Source organism: Myxine glutinosa, chromosome 10 (genome assembly GCF_964187855.1).
Source record: "Myxine glutinosa chromosome 10, kmMyxGlut1.1, whole genome shotgun sequence".
Classification (NCBI taxonomy): Eukaryota; Metazoa; Chordata; class Myxini; order Myxiniformes; family Myxinidae; genus Myxine; species Myxine glutinosa.
Window position 1 is genome coordinate 30,220,971 of NC_136270.1, and position 24,811 is coordinate 30,245,781.

A 24,811-nucleotide genomic window follows, 5' to 3' on the forward strand; every position below is an offset into this window, starting at 1 on the left:
ATGGTAGAGTTGGTCCTAAGCAAGAAGCCTATTGTTTTTGGGGTCAAAAGGTCAATAGATCAACATAGGTCAAAGGTCACCAACTTTGTCGAATTTCTAAAACTAGCTACGGTATCCGTCCTATGGGCGGGGCTTCAATTAGGAGGCCCAAATTAAAAGGCAAAATATCAGAAATTGAAGGCTTTTTTTTATTTTGAACGATTCATATAAACATCCGTTGAATCATATCACACACAAATCATCAAAATCTAAACAGTACATGGCGCCCATTTTGAAAAAAGATTGAATTCTGCAAAAAGGAAGCGGCCGCTACACGGCTTTCTCAGTCGCACGTTTATGTGTGAAGAGTGCGCGCCGAATCTGTAACACGGAAGCGGCCGCTACACCTGTTTCTCAGTCGCTTTGCACACGCTGCCATGTTACTTCGGAGCCGCACGTTTATATAGGAAGAGTTCATCAGGAGTCGATCTACTCTCTCCTGGTACGTAGAATAAACAGTATTTGTAGAATTTCAACAAAAGCCACATCACTGTTCATATCGGTAAATATTATTCCATCGTGTTTGGAAAAACTGGAAAATTTGGAAAAACAATATAGCCAATTTTACTCCAGGGGGTCCCAGGAATACCCACCCAAAATATCGTTGCGATCGGTTGAGCCGTTTTTGCGGTACCTTCAAACGGACGGACGGACATTTGGTGAATTATAGTAATTTCTAAAATGCTCAATTTTCATCCGATTGACTTGAAATTTGAAGAAGATTTGCATATATGGACACTGAATTCAACCACCAATAATTTTTGCGGTCAACATCGGCCAAATTTCTAAAATCCTCAATTTTCATCCGATTAACTTGAAATTTTAAAAGTATTTGCATATCTGGTCACTGAATTCAACCCCCAATTAATTTTGAGTTCATCACAAGCCAACAACTTATTTTAGGGATTTTGCAAGTATCGTGCTGTGCACGACATATTTTATTATTTTATAATCATAAAATATGTCGCACGACACGAACCGAGTGCCGTTCTAGTTTTAATTTTATTATTATTTTAATTATTGGCTATTATAAATTCAGTTGGACAGTGCTTGTGCTGATACAACCAAGTATGTGGATGAAACTATCAGAGATTGGGCTGCACAGATAAAGAAACTGCTTCGGCTGCACAGACACTCTGTGGTAGAGCATGGTCTGATAATCTGGAATAATGTGGACACTTTTGGTCACCACATGTGAGTAAGGACTTCGGTGTCATATAGACTATAGAGGGTATAGCATAGAAAAGTACATTGTTCCTGGGCCAAGCAAGACTAAGCTACGATGAGCACCTGAAAGACGTGACTTTTTACATGAGAAAGGAGATGCGAGGGGATCTGATGGAGATGGTTTGTAGCGTGCACGTGGTCCACCATCAACCCCCTTTAGTGAAACTACCTAAATCCAGGATCACTGCTCAACTCCACTCAGTTGCTCCTCTTATTTCCCCCCACTTGCGGAACCAACTTGCACATTCTCTTCAATCTTATTCTCCCCTCCAAATCATCAAGACAGCTGTTCATCACCATCTCATATTATCCCCCACTCAAAACCATGATATTTTCTCCCACCATTAGCCCCACCACCCCCAAGCTCACCTCCTTCCAAGTTTTCAGTTTTTTCTTCCTGAGAGTTTGCTTCTGTATCCATCTTGTCCACCACGTGCATCATTCCCTGCCACATATTCCTCCCCACATCCATTATTTGTCCAAGTCCCCCTCTATTTTGTCCTTCAACACTGCTGTTGGTGTTTCCCCCTCTCTCAACCGTTGATTTTGTTCTGTCGTATCCTGATCCGTTCAGTGTACTAGCTCTTCCATGACCCTTGACCTTGCACACAAAAAAGGCTTACAAGTATTTATTCATTGTTTTTATACAAATGAGATCAGTAAGAAAGATAAGCATCTTATCTATACACCAACTTAAATAGACAGCTTGATGATCCAACCTAAGGGGAGAACAAATGTGTGGTGCTTGAAGCCACAAATTCAATCTGAAGCTGCAGTGTTTGGAATGCAGAAGGGGCTGAAGTGCAACGAGTCTTTCAGTCGATTTTGAAACTGTGGCACCTGGACAACCAATCAGCTGTTCCACCATGACAGTAATCCCAGGCCAGGCTCGCTGATGGATCCCTGTGAATGATAGAAACCAAACATCAACTTTCTTGGCTGAAAAATAAAACTTTCCTTCATTGCCTTAACCTAACTGACCCATAACGAAATACACCTTCTAAAATTAAATTGATGAAATTAATTTTCTCTATTATTTGCAAGAAACCAAACGCTTTTGTTAACTTTGCTGCTTTGAAAAAATATTTCACATATCGTTTGCACAAGTTCCCTTCATTATACCGTTAGTCCTCTTTTTTATTTGTAGCACATGGCTGTGGATAGCATTATCTGCTAAGGGTGCAGTTTCGCCACTGATGCCATGCCCCCTGTAGGTTAGAGCAAGAATTTGGAATTTGTTCGTGTGCCAACGACAGGTCGCCTACTCTTTGCGAAGGACACCGTGGGATCTTTAACATCCATCCGAGGGACGGCATGAATCACCCTGCCTGTGAAACACCAGAATGATGATGGTTTATAACTGGGTATGGATTTGATCCCACGCTGGACAGCTCAGAGATGAGTGATGAGTGAACAAGTGACGACTGTTGCCATGAGATTTTTGTTCACAGTGCCCTCACAAAGTGAGTTTGTGTCCTCCGATTGGCTATGTAAACATTGCACTTTCATAACCCATGCCAAGAAACGATGTGACATAATAGGGTGGGTGCAGGGATGATAGGGGTATATGGGCCGTAATATAAGTTGGCCACAATAGTAGTGTGTGCAGGAAATAGTGGTATTGTTACGATTGTGGGGGTAGGCATGAAATACCTTAAGAAAGTTCAGAATGTGTAGATTAGCATGCTCCGAGTGTCGCAAAGAAGAATAACCTATCTCGATGTAACTAAGTAGGGAATCTGTATAGAACAAGATCGTTTATGTTTGATGTGTGATGTGTGTTTATGTTTATGTGTTTATGTTCTATAAGAGGGGTGGACCTATGCTAATTAGGTAGGGATTAAAGATTTAACTCCCCAGTGTGTATTTAACTCCCGACAGAAACAGCATTTGCCGATCGGCATGTAAATCCCGCCTCACGACCGCCGACATTATCTGAACATTCCCGAATGACGATTGGACTCTGCCCCCTCGCCCCCCCCCCCCCGACTCGTAAAAACGAGGCCGCGCGCCCGGCCTTTGTGACTGGTTAAGAAGCCATGGAATGATTGAGTAGCACTCGGGGAGTGGACATAGTATGACATCATCATGGAACATTAGAGAGCTGAAAAGAAAAATCTGCCTCTCGCCATCTTTGTCTCTCGGTCTTTTGGTCCTGGTCTTGTGGTGGATGGTCGCTCCTCTCGTGCGTGCTCGTGTAGAGAACCTTTGGAGCATTGTGGAGTTTTTGCAACGTTGGAGGAGGGGGTGTTGTTGACTGTGGTGCTTTTCAGGGGAGGAGAGAGCCGCGTGTCACGTGGCGGTAGAAGCGAGGAAGGGCCGGTTGGCTGCTTGTTCACGCTTGGGTGTTTTCGGCACCATTTGTTAGTGCACTTCCCGTGCGGTGGTTTGGAGGTGACGAATGCCAAGCCCCCTCGTTGAGACAGAGTTAAGTGCCGGCCGGCAGAAACATCATTTATTTTTATTTAATCTTTCCCCTTGTTTGTATATGAGTCTGAATGGAGACATCTAAATTTAGGAAATAGTTTTTTACATCACCATTTATTTCGTTTTTATTACTCTTGCATTGATTTTCATTAAATCCTTTATTTTTGCATTTCATCCTTGTATTGTGGATTTTGCTTGTCCCGTATTTGTGTTTGTAGGCAGAGTCATTAAACCCCGTATCGGCCGACCGATCAGATAAGGCCTCAAACCTTCCCGCGCATGCCAGAAAGAATCCCGCCAGGTTTGAAATACGCCTTGGAGTTAAAGCTCGTTTCGGTCATTCGTCCTCTTGGGGTCTTAACCCCAGGGGACACGACAGTATTTTTGTTGAGAATGAACGCGCGAGGCGAGACCATGTGCTCTACGAGTGCCATTCTCGGTTTTCTTTTTTCTAATTTTTGAAAGCATTCTACAAATTGAATCCAGATTTTAGTTTCTATCGGTCAGTTTCCACCTTTTAAGTTTAATGTGGTGTATTTTTACCTCCCCCACCAAAAGTGGACGGTGGTTATTGTTACATATTTATGTGAATGTATGTGAATTACCATTCAGGTCTTTGCTTATCCATGTGTAATAGATTAAGGGTTGTTGTGGTTGGAGGGTCAGGAGCCCTTCTGAAAAGTGTCCGGAAACGGAAGTGACCGGAAACGGAAGAGGAAAAGACACGAGGAAGAAAAAGGACGAGGCTTCTTCTTCCTCGCCCCGCTCCGACGAAAGGGGGGATTGATTGAGCCGTGTGGAAAAGCGGCGTTCCCGAGCCCATCTGGCGAGAGGAGTTACCGGGACGGATACCTGCCCGGTGGACGTCAAACTGTCGTGTGGCCGTGCACCGACCCAGCGTTTGGCACCGTTCGCGACACCGTCTAAAAAGACGCGTACGGGTCGCCCGTTGGGGCCTAACACGCCTTGCAAGCGGCGTGGGGCTTTTGGCTTGCTTTCCCGTACCCGCTTCGCGTGGCCACGAGGGGCTGCAGCCGGGGTGCCGGGTACGATACCTGCCCGGTGGAAACACGTCTACCCGGGGTTCGTTCAACCGCCCGAGTGCGGCGACGCCGACCATCATCTTGGTCAGGAGGGGCCCAGAGACATTGTGCGGGACCGAGACCAAAAGGGGGTCGTGAGTACTCACGGGGACACACACATATAAGATGGCCAGCTTAATCATAGGGAATTGATTGTGGATTGGGAATTGTTGATGGTGGTTTATTGTTGATTGCTCGGGGAAAATCTCCGTGGTTGTATCATTAAAATTGTATGGTATCATTACCATTGAAATATATCCTTGAACATCAGTTGTCTCTTGGGTGGAATTCATATGGATTGCGTGGCGAAAGCGCATATATAATATAACTTTCTGGCGAAGTTCCTCTCACGGTCCGGGGGTCACCGAGACCAGGTATTCACCGAGGGGACCACGTAACAGACTTGGGGGCTCGTCCAAATTACGATTCGCAATTGGGTCTACGTCCGGGATCTAAAAGTGTATTTGTATAAAATAATAAAATAATATTTTTATTAATTAAAATTTATTAATTAAGTATTAATTGGTAAATTTTTGGGGAAATTGGGGTAAAGTCTTGGGTGAAGGTTAACAGGTGTTAACGATAGTCACCATGGCGTTTGTGGCACAGAACTTTGCGGTAACACCGAGTGAGGCACAGTTCCGAGCGTTACTAAAGTCGGACCTCTTGAAATTGGCCAAACATTTTAACGTGGAGGTCCGAACTAATTTGAGGAAGGCAGAGTTGCAGGCCACGGTGATACAATCTATGGTGGGATTAGGAACATGGGACGAGTTAGCCTGGGAGTGGCTACCCGAAGAACCAGAAGACGTTGAGCTCCGGAAACTGGAGTTGCAATTACGGAGCCAGGAACGGATCAAAGAAGAAGAAAGGAAAGCAGAAAAGGAAAGAGCAGAAGAAGAAAGGAAAGCAGAAAAGGAAAGATCAGAAGAAGAAAGGAAAGCAGAAGCGAGGAGAGAAGAGAAACAAGCAGAGGAAAGGAGAGTGGAACGAGAACTCCAGGAAAGGTTAGAAGGGAGAAAAGCAGAGGAGAGGAGAGCTGCAAGGGACCTCGAAGCAGAGGAGAGAAAAGCGGAAAGGGAATTAAAGGAACGTGACATGGAGCTTCAGCAAGAAATCAAATTCAAGGAGCTGGAGTTAATGAGAGAACGGGGAGAGGCACCACCCTTGCTGACGGGGTCGACACCTAACCAGAAAACCTGGGATGTGGGCAGACATGTGAGGCTGGTTCCACCGTTCAGTGAAAAGGAAGTCGCGAAATTTTTTCCACACTTTGAGAAAGTGGCTCGACAATTAAACTGGCCGGAGGAGGCCTGGACCATACTCGTGCAAAGTGTGCTGGTGGGGAAAGCTCAGGAAATTTATTCGGCGCTACCAATGGACCAATGTGCAGATTATGAGGTACTGAAGAAGCACATCCTCAAAGCCTATGAGTTGGTTCCGGAAGCTTACAGGCAAAAATTCAGGAATGCCAGGAAGAGGGAGAGTGAGACCCATGTGGAGTTTGCCAGAGTGAAAGAAAACATGTTTGATCGGTGGTGCGAGTCAAAAGGAGTCGGGAAAGACTTCGAAACATTGCGTGACTTGATCCTGGTGGAGGAATTCCAGCAGTGTGTCCACGAGGACATCAAAGTGTACCTGCAGGAAAAGAAAGTACCAAAGTTGTGGGACGCAGCCACCATGGCAGATGATTATGCCTTAACCCACCGAATAGGGGTCCACAAACCTAACTCCTCGCCTAGACTTCAACAGGGGAGTTATGGAACACCCGGTGCGGAGAACGACCTTACATGGCGGCGGCCTCGAGATGATTATGGGGACAACTATGATACTTCGAAATCAGAGGGATGCGGGCCCAAGACAAACTTATAGTTCGGGGGGCCCGAGGCAGACCACGAGTTTTTCCTCCGGGCCTACTTGCGCTTTTTGCAAGAAACCTGGACACTTGATGTCCAGTTGTTACCGCATGAAAAGGGAAGACCCAGAGCGGAGTCCGACTATTACGACTCCAAATGCAATGGCCATTGTGAGAAATCGCCATCAAAAGGGTTACCAACCATTTATTTCAGAGGGGTTTGTGTCACGGGATGGAGCCTCGACTAACCGGAAACCGGTTAGGATATTGAGGGACACAGGGGCACATCAATCTTTAATGCTTGAAGGCATTTTGCCATGGTCCGAGGAGACGGCAACGGGGGATAGTGTTCGTTTACAGGGGATCGGGGGCGGTGTTAGTGCTCCCCTTCATGTCATCCATTTGGAGTCCGATTTGGTGTCAGGACCGGTCACCGTCGGTTTACAAGCCACGCTTCCTGTCGAGGGTGTATCTGTGGTTATCGGGAATGATTTGGCCGGGGGTCAAGTTTATGGTAACCTGAGGGTTGGTAAAGAGCCCAGCAGGGAAAATAACACCACACCAGCTCGGGATGGCGACAAAAGTGCCAAGTTATTTGTAGGGGGACTGAACTTCAAAACAGAGGAAGAAGTTCTGACCTCTGTCTTCAACAGATATGGGCCGCTGGTGGAAGTGCGGTTGGTAAGAGACTGGGAAACGCAACAGTCAAGAGGGTTCGGCTTTGTCACGTTTGCCAGCACAAAAGACGCCAGAGAGGCAGAGAAGAATTGGAATGGCAAGGATTTGGAGGGTCGGACCATAACAGTAGGGAAGGCATTTCGTAGGCGTCGAGAGGTCTACAGGAGAGGACAACTGGGCGGTAGTTTTGGTGGTGGCCGCAATCAATATTATTATGGAGGCTCCCTGAGTTACGGCCTCTCCCGAAGGAAGGATTGGCAAAGTAGTGGCCGAGAAGGAGACCGCGATTCATGGGACTACAGGGACAAGTGGTCCCACCCTAATTATTAGGGAAGTTCTGAGAAGTTGAAGCACTGAATGCGGCGGAGCCGCCGAGCCAATATTCCTACACGGATTAACCGTGAACGCCGTTCCTAAAGGCGTCCGTGTAGTGAACTTTCATGCACGGACTAACCGTGAACTCCACGTTCCTCAAGGCGCCCATGTAGAGAACTTTCCTGCACAGACTAACCGTGAACTCCACGTTCCTAAAGGCATCCATGTAGTGAATACTCGGCTTGGCCTCCCGGAAAAAGTACTATCGAGTTGCTTAACTTTGGATCTTTGATCAACCCCTTAACCTTCATTCACAAGAAACTGACGGTCAAAGTCAGAGGGTCATAAGATGGAGTTTGATTTGGCAGGGACAATGTCGTTGCTGGTGCTTAGTCCAGAGGGAGTAATCTGGAGGGGTTGTGGTGAAATTTTGGTTGCTTTATTTTTAAGTGATAACTGTGCCCGGGGGGAACTGATAATGTGGGGGGGTTGAGTTATCTGGTTTGTTTCTCCAAATTGGCCGGCAAAGAAAGTTTTCGCTGGGTTCAAACTTTCTTTCTTGAAGGGGGGGAGTGTTACATATTTATGTGAATGTATGTGAATTACCATTCAGGTCTTTGCTTATCCATGTGTAATAGATTAAGGGTTGTTGTGGTTGGAGGGTCAGGAGCCCTTCTGAAAAGTGTCCGGAAACGGAAGTGACCGGAAACGGAAGAGGAAAAGACACGAGGAAGAAAAAGGACGAGGCTTCTTCTTCCTCGCCCCGCTCCGACGAAAGGGGGGATTGATTGAGCCGTGTGGAAAAGCGGCGTTCCCGAGCCCGTCTGGCGAGAGGAGTTACCGGGACGGATACCTGCCCGGTGGACGTCAAACTGTCGTGTGGCCGTGCACCGACCCAGCGTTTGGCACCGTTCGCGACACCGTCTAAAAAGACGCGTACGGGTCGCCCGTTGGGGCCTAACACGCCTTGCAAGCGGCGTGGGGCTTTTGGCTTGCTTTCCCGTACCTGCTTCAAGTGGCCACGAGGGGCTGCAGCCGGGGTGCCGGGTACGATACCTGCCCGGTGGAAACACGTCCACCTGGGGTTCGTTCAACCGCCCGAGTGCGGCGACGCCGACCATCATCTTGGTCAGGAGGGGCCCAGAGACATTGTGCGGGACCGAGACCAAAAGGGGGTCGTGAGTACTCACGGGGACACACACATATAAGATGGCCAGCTTAATCATAGGGAATTGATTGTGGATTGGGAATTGTTGATGGTGGTTTATTGTTGATTGCTCGGGGAAAATCTCCGTGGTTGTATCATTGAAATTGTATGGTATCATTACCATTGAAATATATCCTTGAACATCAGTTGTCTCTTGGGTGGAATTCATATGGATTGCGTGGCGAAAGCGCATATATAATATAACTTTCTGGCGAAGTTCCTCTCACGGTCCGGGGGTCACCGAGACCAGGTATTCACCGAGGGGACCACGTAACATTATGTTTTCACCCATTTATGTGTCTCTGTCTGTGTGCAGGATATCTCAAAAGGTTATGGACGGATTTGGACGAAACTTGGTCGACATGTTGGGTGTTTGACAAACACGAAATGATTACATTTTGGTGAAGTTCCCGATTCGAGAATTTTTAAGTGATTCTTCACCATTGAGAGACAGGGCCAAATATGACATATACCACAACATATCAAAACGTTGTGGATGGATTATGACAAAACTCGGTGGATGAGTTGGTGAGGTGAAAAGAACAATGCGATTAGATTTTGGTTCAGGTCCAAATCCAGATCCGGCCTATCAGTGGGATACAAAACTTAAACTGTTCCTTTTGCATTTTCAGTGCCAAGTTACATAATTTGCCAGTTTTTTCAATTCAAGTCACAATTCATAATTACAACAGAGTCAAAAAAAATAAAAGCGTTGTTCTCCAATACCATTTTTTAAAATCAATGCGTCAAAACAGTAACACATGGAATAGATAGGACGGACCAACGACAAACCTTCAAATTTAGCATTTTTGAAACCGACATAACTAGACACCTAAAGAGAGCTTTTTATCTTGGTGAAATTGGTATTATTATCTCAATAGCGTTGCATGCCATTTTGGTTGCCAAGGAAGCATTCACAAAATATGGTCACAAGTGTTAAAATCGTAATCTCTATGAAGCAGTTTTCCTCAAATTCCACAAACTTCCCAATGTCGAACAATAGTCACTTTTCATAGTAACTTTTATAGTCCCAATTGTCACTTCATAAACTTGACGCAACTTCGTTCATCGATGATGTATGTGAAATTTCGTATCAATCGTTTCGGCTGTTATGAATGTCTGAGTAAATGGTTCATATATCAAAGATGGCACCATGCCATTGGACCAATCAGTTCCGTTGGATGATATGCACTCGATCTCAAGGCTTGTAACAACGATGTCAAGTTTTAAGTGCACCGACCTAGCGGTATCTGAGAAAACCAGTCACAAACTAGAACGACACTCGGTAGAGTGCATACCCCCAACAGGCAGAACAATTTATGTTTTGTATCCCACTGATAGGCCGGATTTGGATTCGGACCTGAACCAAAATCTAATCGGCTTGTTCTCGTCACCGAACAAACTCATCCCCCAAGTTTATTCATAACTCGTCCATACCTTTTTTTAATATCATGTTATATATCGCTTTTCGCTCGATCTCTCAATGGTGACGAATCACTTAGAAATTAAATAATTCTCGTATCCGAATCCATATTCAGATCTTCACCAAAATCTAATATATTAGTCCTTGTAAGAATCACTTAAAAAATTATACTAGCCGGATCCGAATACGGATCTTCACCAAAATCTAATCATTTAGTCCTTGTCACTTACACCACCTCTCTGCCAAATTTCGTCCGAATCCGTCCACATCTTGAGATATCTTGTTCACAGACAGACAGACAGGGGTGAAACATAACCTCCATCCACCTTCGGCGGAGGTAATAATAATAATAATAATAATATATATATATATATTGTTACGGACCGCGGATAAGATGTTGATTTGCCGAGCGGATGGCGCCGCGGCCCTAACAGTTACCCCAACTAACCCGATTCCTGAACGTTGGCCAAAATCGCGCCACAGATATTCAATGGGGAAACCTCTAAAGCGACCGAATGTAAAGAGGAAGAAGAAGACGTACAGAAGAATAACAGGATTTATTATTTACACACACTAAGCAAAAGGAGCAGTCAAGGTTATATACAGGGAAAATGGCAAAAGCAGGTGACACAGTGAAAATACTAGCTTAACTATACAAGCTTAATTAACCCTGGGACAAGACAAACAAAACAAACTCAAGTACACAAGAAGGATGGAATGGCAGGAATGGATGCTGGAAGGAGGAATGGGAAGGTTCAGCTGGGGCATATGGTTCGGGGTGATCCCGCACGGGACGTCGGCTGGACCTCGACGGCCACCGATGCCACCGCTATCTGGTTCCCGCGGGGTAACGGGTTGAAGCTGCCTGGTGGAGTCAACGCTGCTGGTGGAGCCAAAGCTGCTTCCCTGGCTCACCTCAGGACGCGTCTGCCCTCTCTGGCGCAACTCTTTCTTGGACCCTTTTTGCACAACTCTGTCTTGGTACCTTTTGCGCAACTCTTGTCATTCACCTCGCTTTGGCACAACTCTTATAATTGACTTCTCGTGCAACTCTTTTAATTGACCTCGAACCTTCTCTCTCGAACCTTCTCTCTTTCTCTCTCTCGCGCAACGGCGTCCGCGCGCGCTTATATAACGCCTCGGGCGATCAAGCCGCCGGCCTTCAGGACACACCCATCGGTGAGCTCGCTTCGGCCCTGATTGGTGGGCACAGGCCCTCTGACTCCACCCTTGATGACGATGGGCGGGCACGCCCTTCTTCCCCGAGCTGACCACGCCGTAATGGCGGCAATTGCAGTTGGCAGTAGAAGTTTTGGGAATGGGAATGAAAGGGGATCTATCTATTTGAATTCGGTGCAATGGAGTATTAAGTTAATGGAAGACAAGGCCTTACCCTAATACACATAATAAGGATATAACTGTCAACAAGGGGGGAAATCTATGATTGGCTAACGTGTGGTGTTTATGAACTAATTACGGGACGCACTTTGACCTTTATACATAACTGGAGCAAGGAGGGCGATATTTTACAACAATTTACACAACAACAACAACAACAAAAAAACATTCTCATATCCACAACAATATATTGTATATATATATATATATATTGTTGCGGCTCTCAGCGCCGGCCTTTCCCCTTTACCAAGGGGGCATTAGTCCCCTTGTCTTTTACTAGCCGACGGGACCCGGGACCTATGACGTCACTCCTGGACAGCGCGAAGTAGGGTCGTAGGACTAATCACTAATACCTAAGTACTCGCGCCGCCCAGAAACGAGGAAATAAGCCCCGCCCGAATCACGGGTATTGGTGGAAATGCTGAGCGGTAGCGAATCCATGACCCGAGCCTTTAGCAAGGACTAAACCCGATCCAAGCGGTCCGTAATCGTGCCACGCTTACCCAATGGAGGAAATGACTGAAACGGTCGAATATGGGAAGAAAAGGAAAAACAGATTTATTTACACTTTGTACAATAATAAGAAGAAGAATACACAGTAATGCCTTAAACAGTCTTAACTTATCCCTGGACAAACGGACCCGTCGCACTCAGACACACTCACACAGGATTTCAGATGAACAGGTCGATGGTCCAGGGATGGCGTCCAGGCAGCTCGCTCTCCGGTGCCCAAATCGCACCGCGAAGTAGAAGAACGCAGCGGCCAGGAGCTCTCCACGCGTCGTTTGGCGCGCACAGGATTATCACAGGGCGACGGGTAGGGCTGGCTTTGGCGGTTACACTCACGGGGCTGCGTACGTAATAAACGGACAGATCAATACGCGCTTCTCAATGCGCTGCTCAATCAATGCCTCGAACTGTCATGTGCACGCCGGTCCTCTCAGTGCTGCTCCCACACGAGTGCTCCGGATCAGTTCTCTCAATACCAGTTCGCTCGGTTCTCATAAAGTTCTTCGTAAGCGCCTCTCCCTTCTCATCTCTCATGCCGAAAAGTCCTGTTCAAGGGCTTTGTGCGCTGGCTTATATAGCCTTGCCCAGCGAACCCTCTCAAACTTACTAGACGCTCTGTGCCACGCCCTATCATGCCATGCCCACCGAGTCCTGGTTGGCTGTTGCCCTTAACGTCACCGCCTCTGACGCGCTGCTTGACACGGCCACACCTCGACCCTCGCGCTCCTCCCTCTTTTCAGGCCTACCTCGTGTCACTTGGGTAGTTCGAGCGAGCAAAAGGCAGCTAATGCTGCTGGCAGCCAAAGCGGAACAAACTGCTGCGGGTAGCCCAAAGCGTAACAAATTGAGGGATGCCAAATGAGGCGCGGGATCGAGTTTGCCCAAGATGTAATTGAAGGGTGGCCGCAAAATGAAAAGGACCTAAGCTTAATTCTTTACACAACACAGATGTCACTAGGGAAATGGCCTACTCTTACACATACTATGACATAACTAATTCTAATGGGCCTACGTGTTGCTTGTGGACTAACTATGGGGGGCAAACCTTTAACCTTTAATGATGTCATATGTACAATCTCAAAACCTCAAAACACACACACACACACACACACACACACACACACACACACACACACACACACACACACACACACACACACACACACACACACACACACACACACCATAGAAAACACGTCAATTTGTGTGTTTGTACATATGGCCGTCCCCTTCATAAGGGTAGGTTTTAAAGGCCAACCTTTTAACACGAATGTGCGTTCACTAGGGTCTATTTTTGAGGATAAAACAAACTCGAAAATATTTTCCATAAAAGAGTAATTATTTCTCTTACATTGGAATTGTAGATGGTGGCTTGTAAACCGAGCCTCAATGACGGTGTACAGAAGCGTTTTATTTTTTAAATAACAATAAATACAAGGTGCAGGGAGGTGAAATTCGCTGCACATGATGTGCAATGAGCGACGAGTAAAATGAGTGCTCATTTACATCCGTAGGATGTCTAATAAATAAAGAAGATTATAAGCACACCTGACACTAGGCCGAGGCTTCAGACTGACACGCTCACGAGGCTGCACCGTCGAATAAACCGTTCCAAACATTCATTTTTGATGGGCTTTTGACTAGTACATATATAATCTGAGAGGTGTCTGTGTAAAAAAAAAAAAAAAACACCTTTAGAGGCCATTTTTGAATGAAGTTTGTTTGAATTATATGCACTCCTGAACCGATGGACGGAATGAGTTGAAAACTGGTGATTATACTTAGCATGTGCACAGAAAGGTATTATGGGGTAAAATATTTGTAGCCTGAGGGGTTCAGAGTGGGGGGGAGGACTCCAACTCTTTCTCTGTAAATGTAGTGCCACCTGATGGGAGTGGGTTCCTCGGACATGACCTAAGCCCTCGTCGGTATCCCCAGGCGGTCAGACCGTATCTGTCCATTTTGTAGATAATTCTTGAAAATCCCGGAAACCACTCACTCGCAGGAGCCCAAGAGTCGTATACCCACACTCATTTGCCACCATCCACAAATTGTGTATGTACCTACATAATGCGTACACATCAAATCCTCACCCTTTCACAGGAGCCCCGAAAATGTGTGACCATCTCTAATCGCGTACACATCTAGACATCATAGAAGTGTGGGAATTAAGACATCCATAAAAATGGTTTCGCTGCTTGTGATAATAATGAAATAGCAAGAGCAATCGGCTTCCAGCAAAAAAAGGTTACGTTCTTTTTTTTTTTAACGCATTTCTCTGCACTACCTTGTAATGTATTATATATAGTGGGCTAGCTTAGGCAGCTGAGAGGGATGAAAAATTTCCTACCATAAAAGGCCAGGATTGCAAACTTTTCAAATACATTTTCGAAATGAAAACAACCCCTCACAGTACACACCGTCAGTGTATATGGAGCTTGCTTCTTTTGTAACTCTTCCTGCACAGCACTCTCTGTCCCTGAAACAGTTACAGTTCCGCTTCCTGATGGTGAAGCAGGTTCAACTGCATTCGAGGGACCGGTCGGGGTAGTGTCGACGAAGGTTTCATCAATGACCCGGAAACGAATATCTTCCCCGATGTCCATGAAAAGGTCATGCGTGCCATCATCGGTCTCATACTCCCAGGCCCATACCTGTTCTGTTTCATCACTGACATTAAAAGGTCAGGACCACAAGCCAAAAAACACAAAACAATACGATTCAAACAAAAGTTTCAGAGATAAAGAAACTCTAAAATTATTTTTGACAGTCATCCTACATTTACAGCTGAACTGCATCTGCCCAGGCCCATTAACTCCTGCTTTTCAATCACTTACTCAATACGCATAACAACATATAGCAGCATTATTGTACCTCTTGAGCACAAAACTGGGCCTAGTGGAAGATTAATTCAGTTCTAGGTGTGAAGACGCCAGGCATGAACCGGCACCTTGTGATCTCTGTGCCTGTGACTCTCCATTCCCAGCTCATCATGTCATTCTCATGAGTCATCAGGTTTTTACTTGGTGACGGTCTCAAACTATGCGACATTCTTTAGAGAATGGTACATAGATCGACCGAGGCTGAGCGAAACGAGGTCATTTACTCCTGATGCGTGAAACACCCTGCAACTCATTCCTACAGAAAACAGACTTTTTGGACGTCGGCAGCATTTTTCATGCAATCATCATGCAATCGAAACTTTGTTTAAAAATTCCCCATGGGTAGGTGCTCCTATGTTAAAAGTTTTGTGTCAACCGTTAGAGCTTCTGGAAAAACAGATTTAAAAGCGAATAGAGGTGAAGAAGTGAGGGCCTCGGCCGATGTTCCATAACATTGTTAAGGATGGTTTGGACACTAATTACAAATTTAATACTGGATTTTGTTGGGAATTTTGTACAATCAGGAGTGAACATAATTGTTTTTAAAATCTCTTGGTGCTTGCACATTGTAAAGCAAACCAAAATTAAAGACCAGTTACAAATAGCCCCACTATTTGTGTTATTATTAATGGAGTTGAACGTGTTGGACGGGAAAATGCACAATGTGGTACGAACTTCAAGTCATGGAAAAATGTGTAGGAATGGTGTGAATAGTTTCTAAAAGCACAGGCGAGACAGACAAGTCCAACGTGATAGCATACACCCATCCGCCATGTTTTTTTAATTATTCGCAGCATTGCTGCACATTTTACCATGAAATACTGTTCATACCATGTTGTGCAGTCATTCTCCCAAGATTTGACACCTTCACCTCGCATAAAAACTGGTAACTCCTCACTGCTCCATAATGGTGCAATCTTGGAGTGGGGCAGCCATCTTTACAGAAGGATTACTAGCGCCACACGTGGGGAAATTGGGTACCAAGTGGTCAACAAACGACTCGCGCTTACCCCTGCAATATCACACATATCATTCTCATTTTCAGTTATTTGCAACATTATGTGCTGTCGTGGCTACACGGCTACACTCGTTTCCAGAAGCCTCATTGCTGTACATACTAGGTTTTACCTGCTCTTGTTCTTTAAATTTGCTCGTCTGTCTTTCCATGAGTTCCTTTCTTCTGCAAGTAAAAGTTTTGACATTTATCCATGACTAGGTTTTTTTTATCCGTCGCTCTGCTGACAGTTTTCGATGAAGGACTGAAAAAAGCGTGACAGTTTTCGTCAAAAGACAACATGTTGCACTTCACAAACATTCTGCTCAATTTACCCTATAATTTTCCCAAGGTCATCTTCTTTTTGCTTGGAAGTCATCAACAATCACCTTCATCAACCATCCTTGCTGCTTCTATTTGGCATGAGCAGAAATCACTTCCTCTTCACTGCGAAGCTCCGTGTTGGATGCTTTGGTTTAAACCTCCAATTAAAATGAGTGAAATGAAACATTTTGAAAACTTTGAATTATTCTCATTCAGATTTCAACATCACTGTAATGCATGTTGTCAAGTTGTTTAAACTTTTTCTGTAAAAATAATATGATTTGGAATACCGGATACACCGGAGACATTGTACAATACGCATTTACAGCGAGAGAATTGGGGTCTCCCCCCACCTTGAACCCCTTACTCCAAATATTCAGTCATTTTGTTTAGTTTTTAAAGCATATATAACAAGAAAAAGTGCAATCAGAGATTGCAAACCCTTGCCAGGATGTATTTTCAGTGGTTTTTAAGGCTTTTGTGTTAAAACAAATATGGCGGCCGAACCACGTGACCGATGACATCATTATTTTTTTCCTAAACTAATTTATTCCTACATTATGCTCAAGAAATTTCATCTTAATCAGATGAAGTTTTGTACTTGTCGAATTATGACGTCATAATGGAGGCACCAATGACATCATCATTAACATATTTTATTCCCCATGGAGAGTTCTTTACAATGAGCCATGTCTCAATTTTTTCTATTCAACACTTTCGGAGATATAGAGGTGCAATTTTTTTCGGTTTTTCCAAAATGGCGGCTGAACCACGTGATCGATGACGTCATTATTATTTTTTCTCCACTAGTTTATGCCGACATGGCGCTCAAGAAATGTCATCTTGATAGGATGAAGTTTTGTACTTGTCGAAATATGACATGATAATGGAGGCATCTATGACATCATCATTAACACATTTTATTCCCCATGGAGAGTTCTTTACAATGAGCCATGTCTCAATTTTTTCTATTCAGCGCTTTCGGAGATATAGACTATAGAGGTGCAAAGTTTTTCGGTTTTTCTAAGATGGCGGCCGAACCACGTGACCTATGACGTCATGATTATAATTAAAGGTGGAGTTGCACCTATGGTGAAAATTTCCTGTCAATCGAACCAACGATTGCAGTGAAAATCATATTTATTCTGTGCGGACAAACAGACAAACAAACAAACGGACTCAAATGCAATACCCTCTCCCCAGGCGAGGGTAAATATATAAACAAAAATAATAATAATAATAATAATAATAATAATAATGCACTTTTATATTGTAGATAAACTCAAACCAATTAATTGTCTTGGTATAATACTTGATTAGAATGATAAATCTTTGAAAGGATACAACTTTGAAGGCTGCTGAAGCGATTCAGGAGGAATGATTATATCATCAAAAAAGCCCAAAGACACTGTGGAACAAAAATACACAAAATAAAGATGTTACTACAATGTGGGTTGGCTTGTTTGGCATTCACTCGGTTTCAAATCGTTAATTGGTTTGGTTTCACATGTTTCATTCAACATTTGGCATTCACATCTTGTTTGCCTATTCACAACTAAAAACACAACAGGTTGGCATCAGAGGTCTTGAGCAGGTAGCTCATCCTGCAGGGATCCCAAATTCAAATCCCATAATTATACTGCGCCAATTTGGCCATCGTCTACTCGTGTCCATCCAATTCATTTACTCATAGTTCCTAATGAAAATCAACCATCACGAGTCTGAGAACATTATTAAAAGCCATAAGATTGCTCATAAAATAAAGGAAACTATAGAGAAGTCTAATGCACATCATCGCAAACTCCCCCCCCCCCCCCACCCCCCACTTCCCACCAAAAGCAAAGTTGATAAAAGACAAAAAGTTCCACCAGGAATGACGTAATATCAAATTTCGAGTTAAAATTTTTTTCCCCCCAGTGACCCGAAGTCCCCACCTGCTGGTGAATGAACCTGGGAGAAAATACAAAAAAAGTTCCATATTTAATGCGGCTCCCAATGTCGATTGCATAAAGAAAGTTTCATTTAAAATGTTTTAAAATGTGTCCTGGGGGGCGTGGCCAAAAATGACCCTGCTCCTGCACCTTCGTGTCATGCGGCGATCATAACTACCAAGCTTGGTGAATTTCTGCCAAACTACAGGGTGATTGAAAAGTAACTCCCTATTTTAAAATATTTAGAAATTATTTATTTATTGTAATATTTTTCTCAAATTTTTAGTGTTTGTTCCTTAATGTATGAGAATGTAATTTGTGTTGGTTTTTTTTCAGATTATTTTTTGTTTGAAATTCGGAAGCCCTACAAACATGGCTGGACGTCTTACCCTGCAGGAGCGAGCGTGCCCAGCTAGCGGCACGTTACGAAGTTTGGAAATCCGTTGTTCAAGTGCAAAGATGGTAGAGGACCATTAAAGGAGCACATGCTCAAGTTGAGGCAAAGACGATCAAGAATTGTCATGCAAAACTCATGGCTACAGGATCTGTATCTGATACTCGAAGAAGCGGTCGCCCTTCCAAGTCCAGTGACCCGGAGACAGTGCAAGCAGTTCAAGAAATGTTTACACATAACCCAAGAAAGTCAATTCGACAAGCAGCAAGGGAAAGTGGGCTCTCCTTTCACACTACGAACTGTGCTCAAAAAGGAGCTTAAATGGCATGCTTGGAAGCCGCACTACTGTCAAGCACTCTCTGCTGAAGACTGCGACATTCGCATGGAGTTTGGGGAGGTGATGCTGGCTTGGTATGAAGATTGGTCTGATCTCTTTAAAAATATCCTCTGGTCTGATGAAGCGGTATTTCACATCGGTGAGTTTGTGAACCGTCACAACTGCTATTACTGGGCAGGAGAAGATCCTCGTGTTATTTCTGAAAAAACGCAATATCGGCCCAAGGTAACGGTGTGGTGTGGAATGACTTCGGAAAGGATTGTAGGTCCCTTCATTCTTCGCGATACCATGAATGCCAAAAGGTACCTCACCATGCTGCAAGACGAAATCTGGCCAATTATCAGTGCTTCGGAGAATGTTGAAGATTTGATTTTCATGCAAGATGGCGTTCCTCCACATTTTGCTATTGTTGTTCATGAATGGCTGAATGCCCACTTCCCTGGGAGATGGATGGGTCGTCGTGGTCCGTATGAGTGGCCAGCCAGGAGCCCTGACTTAACACCATGTGACTTTTTTCTTTGGGGTTGGGTAAAAGAGCAAGTCTACTGTACCAAACCAACGACTTTGGAAGAACTTGAAGGGCGAATACGAGAAGTTATGTCTTCCATCCCACAAGAGTTCCTGGTGAAATCAGTTGACGCGGTTCCCGGGTGGCTTGAGAAGCTGTTGGCGAATTCTGGTGCCCATATCGAATTTTAAATAAAACTTCATGCTATACGCTTTCTTCTTATATCCATTTCTTGTAAAAATTATAGTTAAGAAATAAATTATAAGTATTTTAAAATAGGGAGTTACTTTTCAATCACCCTGTATATAGAACGAGACAGTGTGACAGACGGACCGGATTACAATATCCCCCGTTTATTTCAACAAGCGTTACGCCTCGGTCCCCCGTCGGTGAAGTGATGCGAGTTGACAAAGTGGAAGACGCAAGGCGGCCATCTTGGATTTTGACGTGGCGACCAAATTTTCAATAGAGTTCTCCCTTATGCTTAGATACACTCACACACCAGATTAGAAGTTAGTAGTTCATTTATTTTTCAAGATATTTCGCTCACAAGGTTCAGACATATACATATGGTGGCGACCATCTTGGATTTTGACGTGGCGACCCAATTTTCAATAGCGTTCTTCCTTGTGCCTATATACACCCACACACCCGATTAGAAGTTGGTACTTCGCTTATTTTTCAAGATATTTCGCTCACAAGGTTCAGACATATATATTGTGGCGGCCATCTTGGATTTTGACGTGGGTTGCACCCACACACCAAATTAGAATTTGGTCCTTCGCTTATGCACGCATGCACGCACGCCCACCCGCACAGATGGATGGACGGACAGACGCACGGACGGACGCACACACGGACGGAGGGGAAAACCATAGTCCCCCTTTCGCTCCGCGGTGCGACGGGGGACAAAAAGCGTGGGGACAATTGTGGATAGTCCACACCAAACTGATATTTTCTAATCTTCAAATGTACTTCGCAGTCTGTTACCTATGCACATTTTCCAAGACACAGAATTATTTTCAGTTTCCAACTTTCCACCCTTTGTTGTATCCTTCCAGTGCATTCTTAAACCAAACTAGAATTTTAAATCATCAGCAAGACAAAAAATTGGTCAATTCGGTCTTATTGGGCCTAATGGTGTCCTCCAATGTTGGATTTTCTTGTATATCAGCTCACTTGAGAATAATACCGGAGTAAACAATACTGGAGTAATAGCCATAAAAAGAATTGTGCTCGGAGCTTTGGCCTATGGAAGAGCGAGGAAAAGGAAATGTGCGCGAAACTGTCACCGGTCGGTCGAGCAGCGGACCAACCTTGCACGCCCTCTGGGCCACAACTTCGGATCTTTCCAACAACGATCTCGTCCAGGAATGGCCGAAACACCACGTACGTGAAATGGACTGTAAAACAGCTTTGGTCAAACCACTGAATTAAATTCAGTCAGAATTGTTGGGCCATGGTGGTCTTAGCCTATTAGTTTGTTCAAGATGTGAGAAAGAAAGAATACCTTTGGTATGTGAAGCTCCATCTCCAGGAAACACGTAGGAATCCTCCATCTTGTTCAAATCAAACAGGCAGATGCAGAGGCCAACATTGTATACAACCTGCACCCTTGGCACAACAACAAAATCAGAAACATTATTTTATCCAACACATACAAGTCCATTGTAAAAATCGGCACCAACTGTCTGTCCGTCCGTCCGGCTATATCCTCTGAAACGGTTGTGTATAAAGTCACCAAACCTGGTAGTTATGAATTATGATCACCACATGGCAAGAAGGTGCAAGAGCCATATTATTATTGGGCCGCCCCTGGGTGGACCCAAAAACCAAGGAATGCAATTACGGACACATTTTTTTAAATGTTTTTTTAATGAAACTTTGTATATGCAATCAACATTGGGTGGGCCGCATGAAATATGTAACGATTGTTTGGAATTGACCCCCGGTTCATGCCCCAAGGGGTGGGGATTTAGGGTCACAGGGGTCAAAAGGAGGAAAAAAAATAAAACTCAAAATGTGATATTTGGTCAATCCTGGTGGAATGTTTTGCTATCTTTCAACTTTGTTTGGGTGTGAAGCGTGGGGATTTGCGATGGTGTGCAAGTATACCTCGTCAGTAAACATAGTGAGAGCACCAACCTAAAGGTAGGGAGTTTGCAAGATTATACAATGTGATGGTTTACATAGTCCAACAAGACGGTGTCGAGAGGTAGTCTGGGCTCGATTCCTGACCCGAATATAAACTGTCGGATTGGTGCTTCGCAGGCAGGGTGACGCATCACAAAGTATGGCGTTCCTCGAATCGATAATAAACTGGATATCATGCCTGCTAGCATTAGTTGAAGGATCTAAGACTAAGAGGAGGGTCTTTCAGCAGAGAGTAGCTGGCGACGACTCCACTATTCACTGTAGAAAGAACAATTTGGCTTCATTTGAATGTCAGACCACGGCCATGCAATTCGAGAAAGTTTTTGATGCAAAGTCTTTCACTGGCCGACCCCAGAAAAGGTGGGAATATTTGGGGCTGTTATAGTGGTAGCACTTGTACTCCTCCTCCTCCTCCTCCTCCTACTAGTAGTAGTAGTAGTACTCCTCCTCCTTGTACTACTACTCCTCCTCCTCCTCCTCGGACTACTACTCCTCCTCGTACTACTACTACTACTACTACTACTACTACTACCATGACTACTCCTCGTACTACTTTTCCTACTCCTTCGCTTCCTCCTCCTCCTTGTACTACTCCTCCACTCCTACTACCCCTCCTCCTGCTCCTCCTACTACTACTACCCTTCCTCCTGCTCCTCCTACTACTCCTCCTTCTCATACTACTACTACTACTACTACTACTACTACTACTACTACTACTACTACTATTACTCGTCCTCCTCGTACTACTACTAGTACTACTACTCGTCCTCGTACTACTACTACTTCTACTACTACTACTACTACTACACATCCTGAGCATGATAACATGATTTACACACGAAGTCCAAGGAGTCTTTCAAAGGATGCCCACTGTTCAACATGTATTGAATACAGTCGGATTGGGCTTGGCATGATATTCGAATGTTACTAATGAGCTTCCCTTTACCCCTGTCCCCAAATACCCTCATACAACATAGAGGGAAGGTAAAGTAAAGGCATTTAAACTAGACCCCACACCACGTTGGCACGTCACACGGCGCACGTCACACCGCTCACGTCGGCACGTCACACCGCTCACGTCGGCACGTCACACCACTCGCCCCTGCAGAAACCAAGCTCCGTCCCTCCCCGTGTACTCGGACCTTGTTGGCGAGTTTCTTGTTGAGTTCCTCCACCACGGCATCGTCCAATATGCGCTCGAAGTTCCACGGGGGGATTCGGACAGTGTCCGTCATCGCCACAAGCACAAACATCTCCGCACGTGTTCTACCCCTACCGCCGAGAAGCTATAATGACGTCACGGCTATAGCTATTCTCCTGGGATCCCCATCAACCCCACTCTTTACCACACGCAAAAAAGTTCCCTTTCCACACGTAAAATTGGGTTCACTTTACATTCTCAACTGCAACTCTGTTCACACTTAATAGTGCAACTGCGCGTATGTAATGGAAGCCGATTAACCAACGACGGAAACACATACACCGCCTTTGCATCGTTAGTTTTGTCACTCAATGCATGTACGCAAATTGTTTCAAATTCAAGGAGAGAAAACTATTTAGCAAAGTTATTTCAAACAAGTTCAAAGGTAATGTGAAAAAACGTTCGTTTCTCTTCTAAATTGTAGATCGTGGTTTGTTGTTTGAAAGGCCGACATAGGTTTCCTCTTCATCAGAAAATCTTCTTTTTCTTCTTTAATAACATCATCAGATACGGAATCGAGGTTAGTGTTGTCGGTCCCGAACAATTCGTCCTGTAAACTTTACAACAATCATCCACGATCCGATGTGTGAAGAACTTACTTGTTCCTGACTTCCAGACGGCTCCGCCATGAAGATCTTCAAGGAGTGTCCTGTGGTGTTTGTGTTGTACTGTTGGGTAAACGTAAAGTTGTATGGATTCAATTTAACGATTCCGTGCGGTGTAAGATCTGAGCTTGTACAGCAGGATCAAGTCCCCTCATCCGCTGCGGTAGAGCAGGGAATACAGGTTCAGTTCATTGCGCCTCTGTTGTTACCTAAGATGGCAAATACTGGGGATTCGTTTGGTGGTTCTTCTCTTCAACCTTGTCAGCATCTAGTTTGAATCCCTGGTGCCACAGCACAGGTATGAGTATGACTAGAGTCCCTTTATACAGAGAGTTACGACATGACGATCCGGAAAAATACGGTCACGTGACTCAGGGAGCCATTTTGGGGCCAAATTCGCGTTCGTGTGTTATGCAAGTACAATCGATTCGACTACCTACGGAAGCCTTAGTTCACTGAAAATGCCGGGTTGTTGTGCATTTGGATGCACAAATAGACATGACAAGGGTTTCAAGATGTACAGATTCCATTCAGATCCCAATGGACGTAAAATATGGGAAAATAAAGTCAGCCGTGTGGGCTGGAAGCCGGCTTCGTCTTCAAAGCTTTGCGAGGTAGGTCAAGTTACTGTTCAGTCCCATGCATTGTATTCCTTTAACACAGGGAGCACCCGGTTCCCGTAAAGAACGGGTTAACAAATTGAATTATTAACCTGTAATGGGATGCAGCCCAGACAATCTTGAATATGTAGCGGTTACCGCTGGATGCACACAATCGCCTTGCACCGGCCAGAACACGGCCAGACGCGCCTCTCCCGGGCTTGCCCGGACTCACTGTTCCCGGGCACGCCCGAACCTCCCGGGCACGCCCGGTCTCGTCTTTCCCGGGCATGCCCGCTCTCGCCTTTCCAGGGCTCGCCCCAGAGCGTCCGGGCATGCCCGCTATCGCCTTTCCAGGGCTCGCCTAGAGCGTCCGGGCATGCCCGCTATCGCCTTTCCAGGGCTCGCCCAGAGCGTCCGGGCATTCCCGCTATCGCCTTTCCAGTGCTCGTCCAGAGCGCCCGGGCACGCCCAGCCTCGACTTGCCAGGCCGCAGCCAAACACGCCCGGGCAGGTCCAGACTCGCCTTTCCAAGGCTCGCCCTTGATACCCGGGCATGCCCGGTATAGCTTTTGCCGGGCAAACTTCCCGACATAAATGTGTATATATATTGCTGCCCGATAAACGGGCTTTTCAGAGTACCCGAGTGTGATACATTTATTAAACCTACTCGGACGAATTTCCATCTTTGGTCGCGTCAATTCTTTCAACTCGCGTTGGA

The 24,811-nt window shown here is 45.1% G+C and overlaps 1 protein-coding gene across 2 annotated transcripts; it reads right to left on the reverse strand.

Annotated features, from left to right (window-relative positions):
- Nucleotides 1-174: 174 nt before the first annotated feature.
- On the reverse strand, nucleotides 175-23,004 carry POLR3H (RNA polymerase III subunit H). 2 transcript variants are annotated; one of them, XM_068127360.2, is made up of 6 exons: nucleotides 22,828-23,004; nucleotides 21,042-21,138; nucleotides 20,848-20,934; nucleotides 17,706-17,769; nucleotides 14,582-14,831; nucleotides 175-2,169 (listed from the first exon to the last, which is right to left on the reverse strand). In XM_068127360.2, the coding sequence occupies exons 1-6, from the start codon at nucleotides 22,936-22,938 to the stop codon at nucleotides 2,119-2,121; spliced, it is 660 nt and encodes a 219-aa protein (XP_067983461.1). In that variant the 5' UTR covers nucleotides 22,939-23,004; the 3' UTR covers nucleotides 175-2,118. The 2 variants fall into 2 exon arrangements, with proteins under 2 accessions (XP_067983461.1, XP_067983463.1); XM_068127362.2 differs by having other exon boundaries at nucleotides 21,042-21,145; nucleotides 22,828-22,976.
- Nucleotides 23,005-24,811: the final 1,807 nt, after the last annotated feature.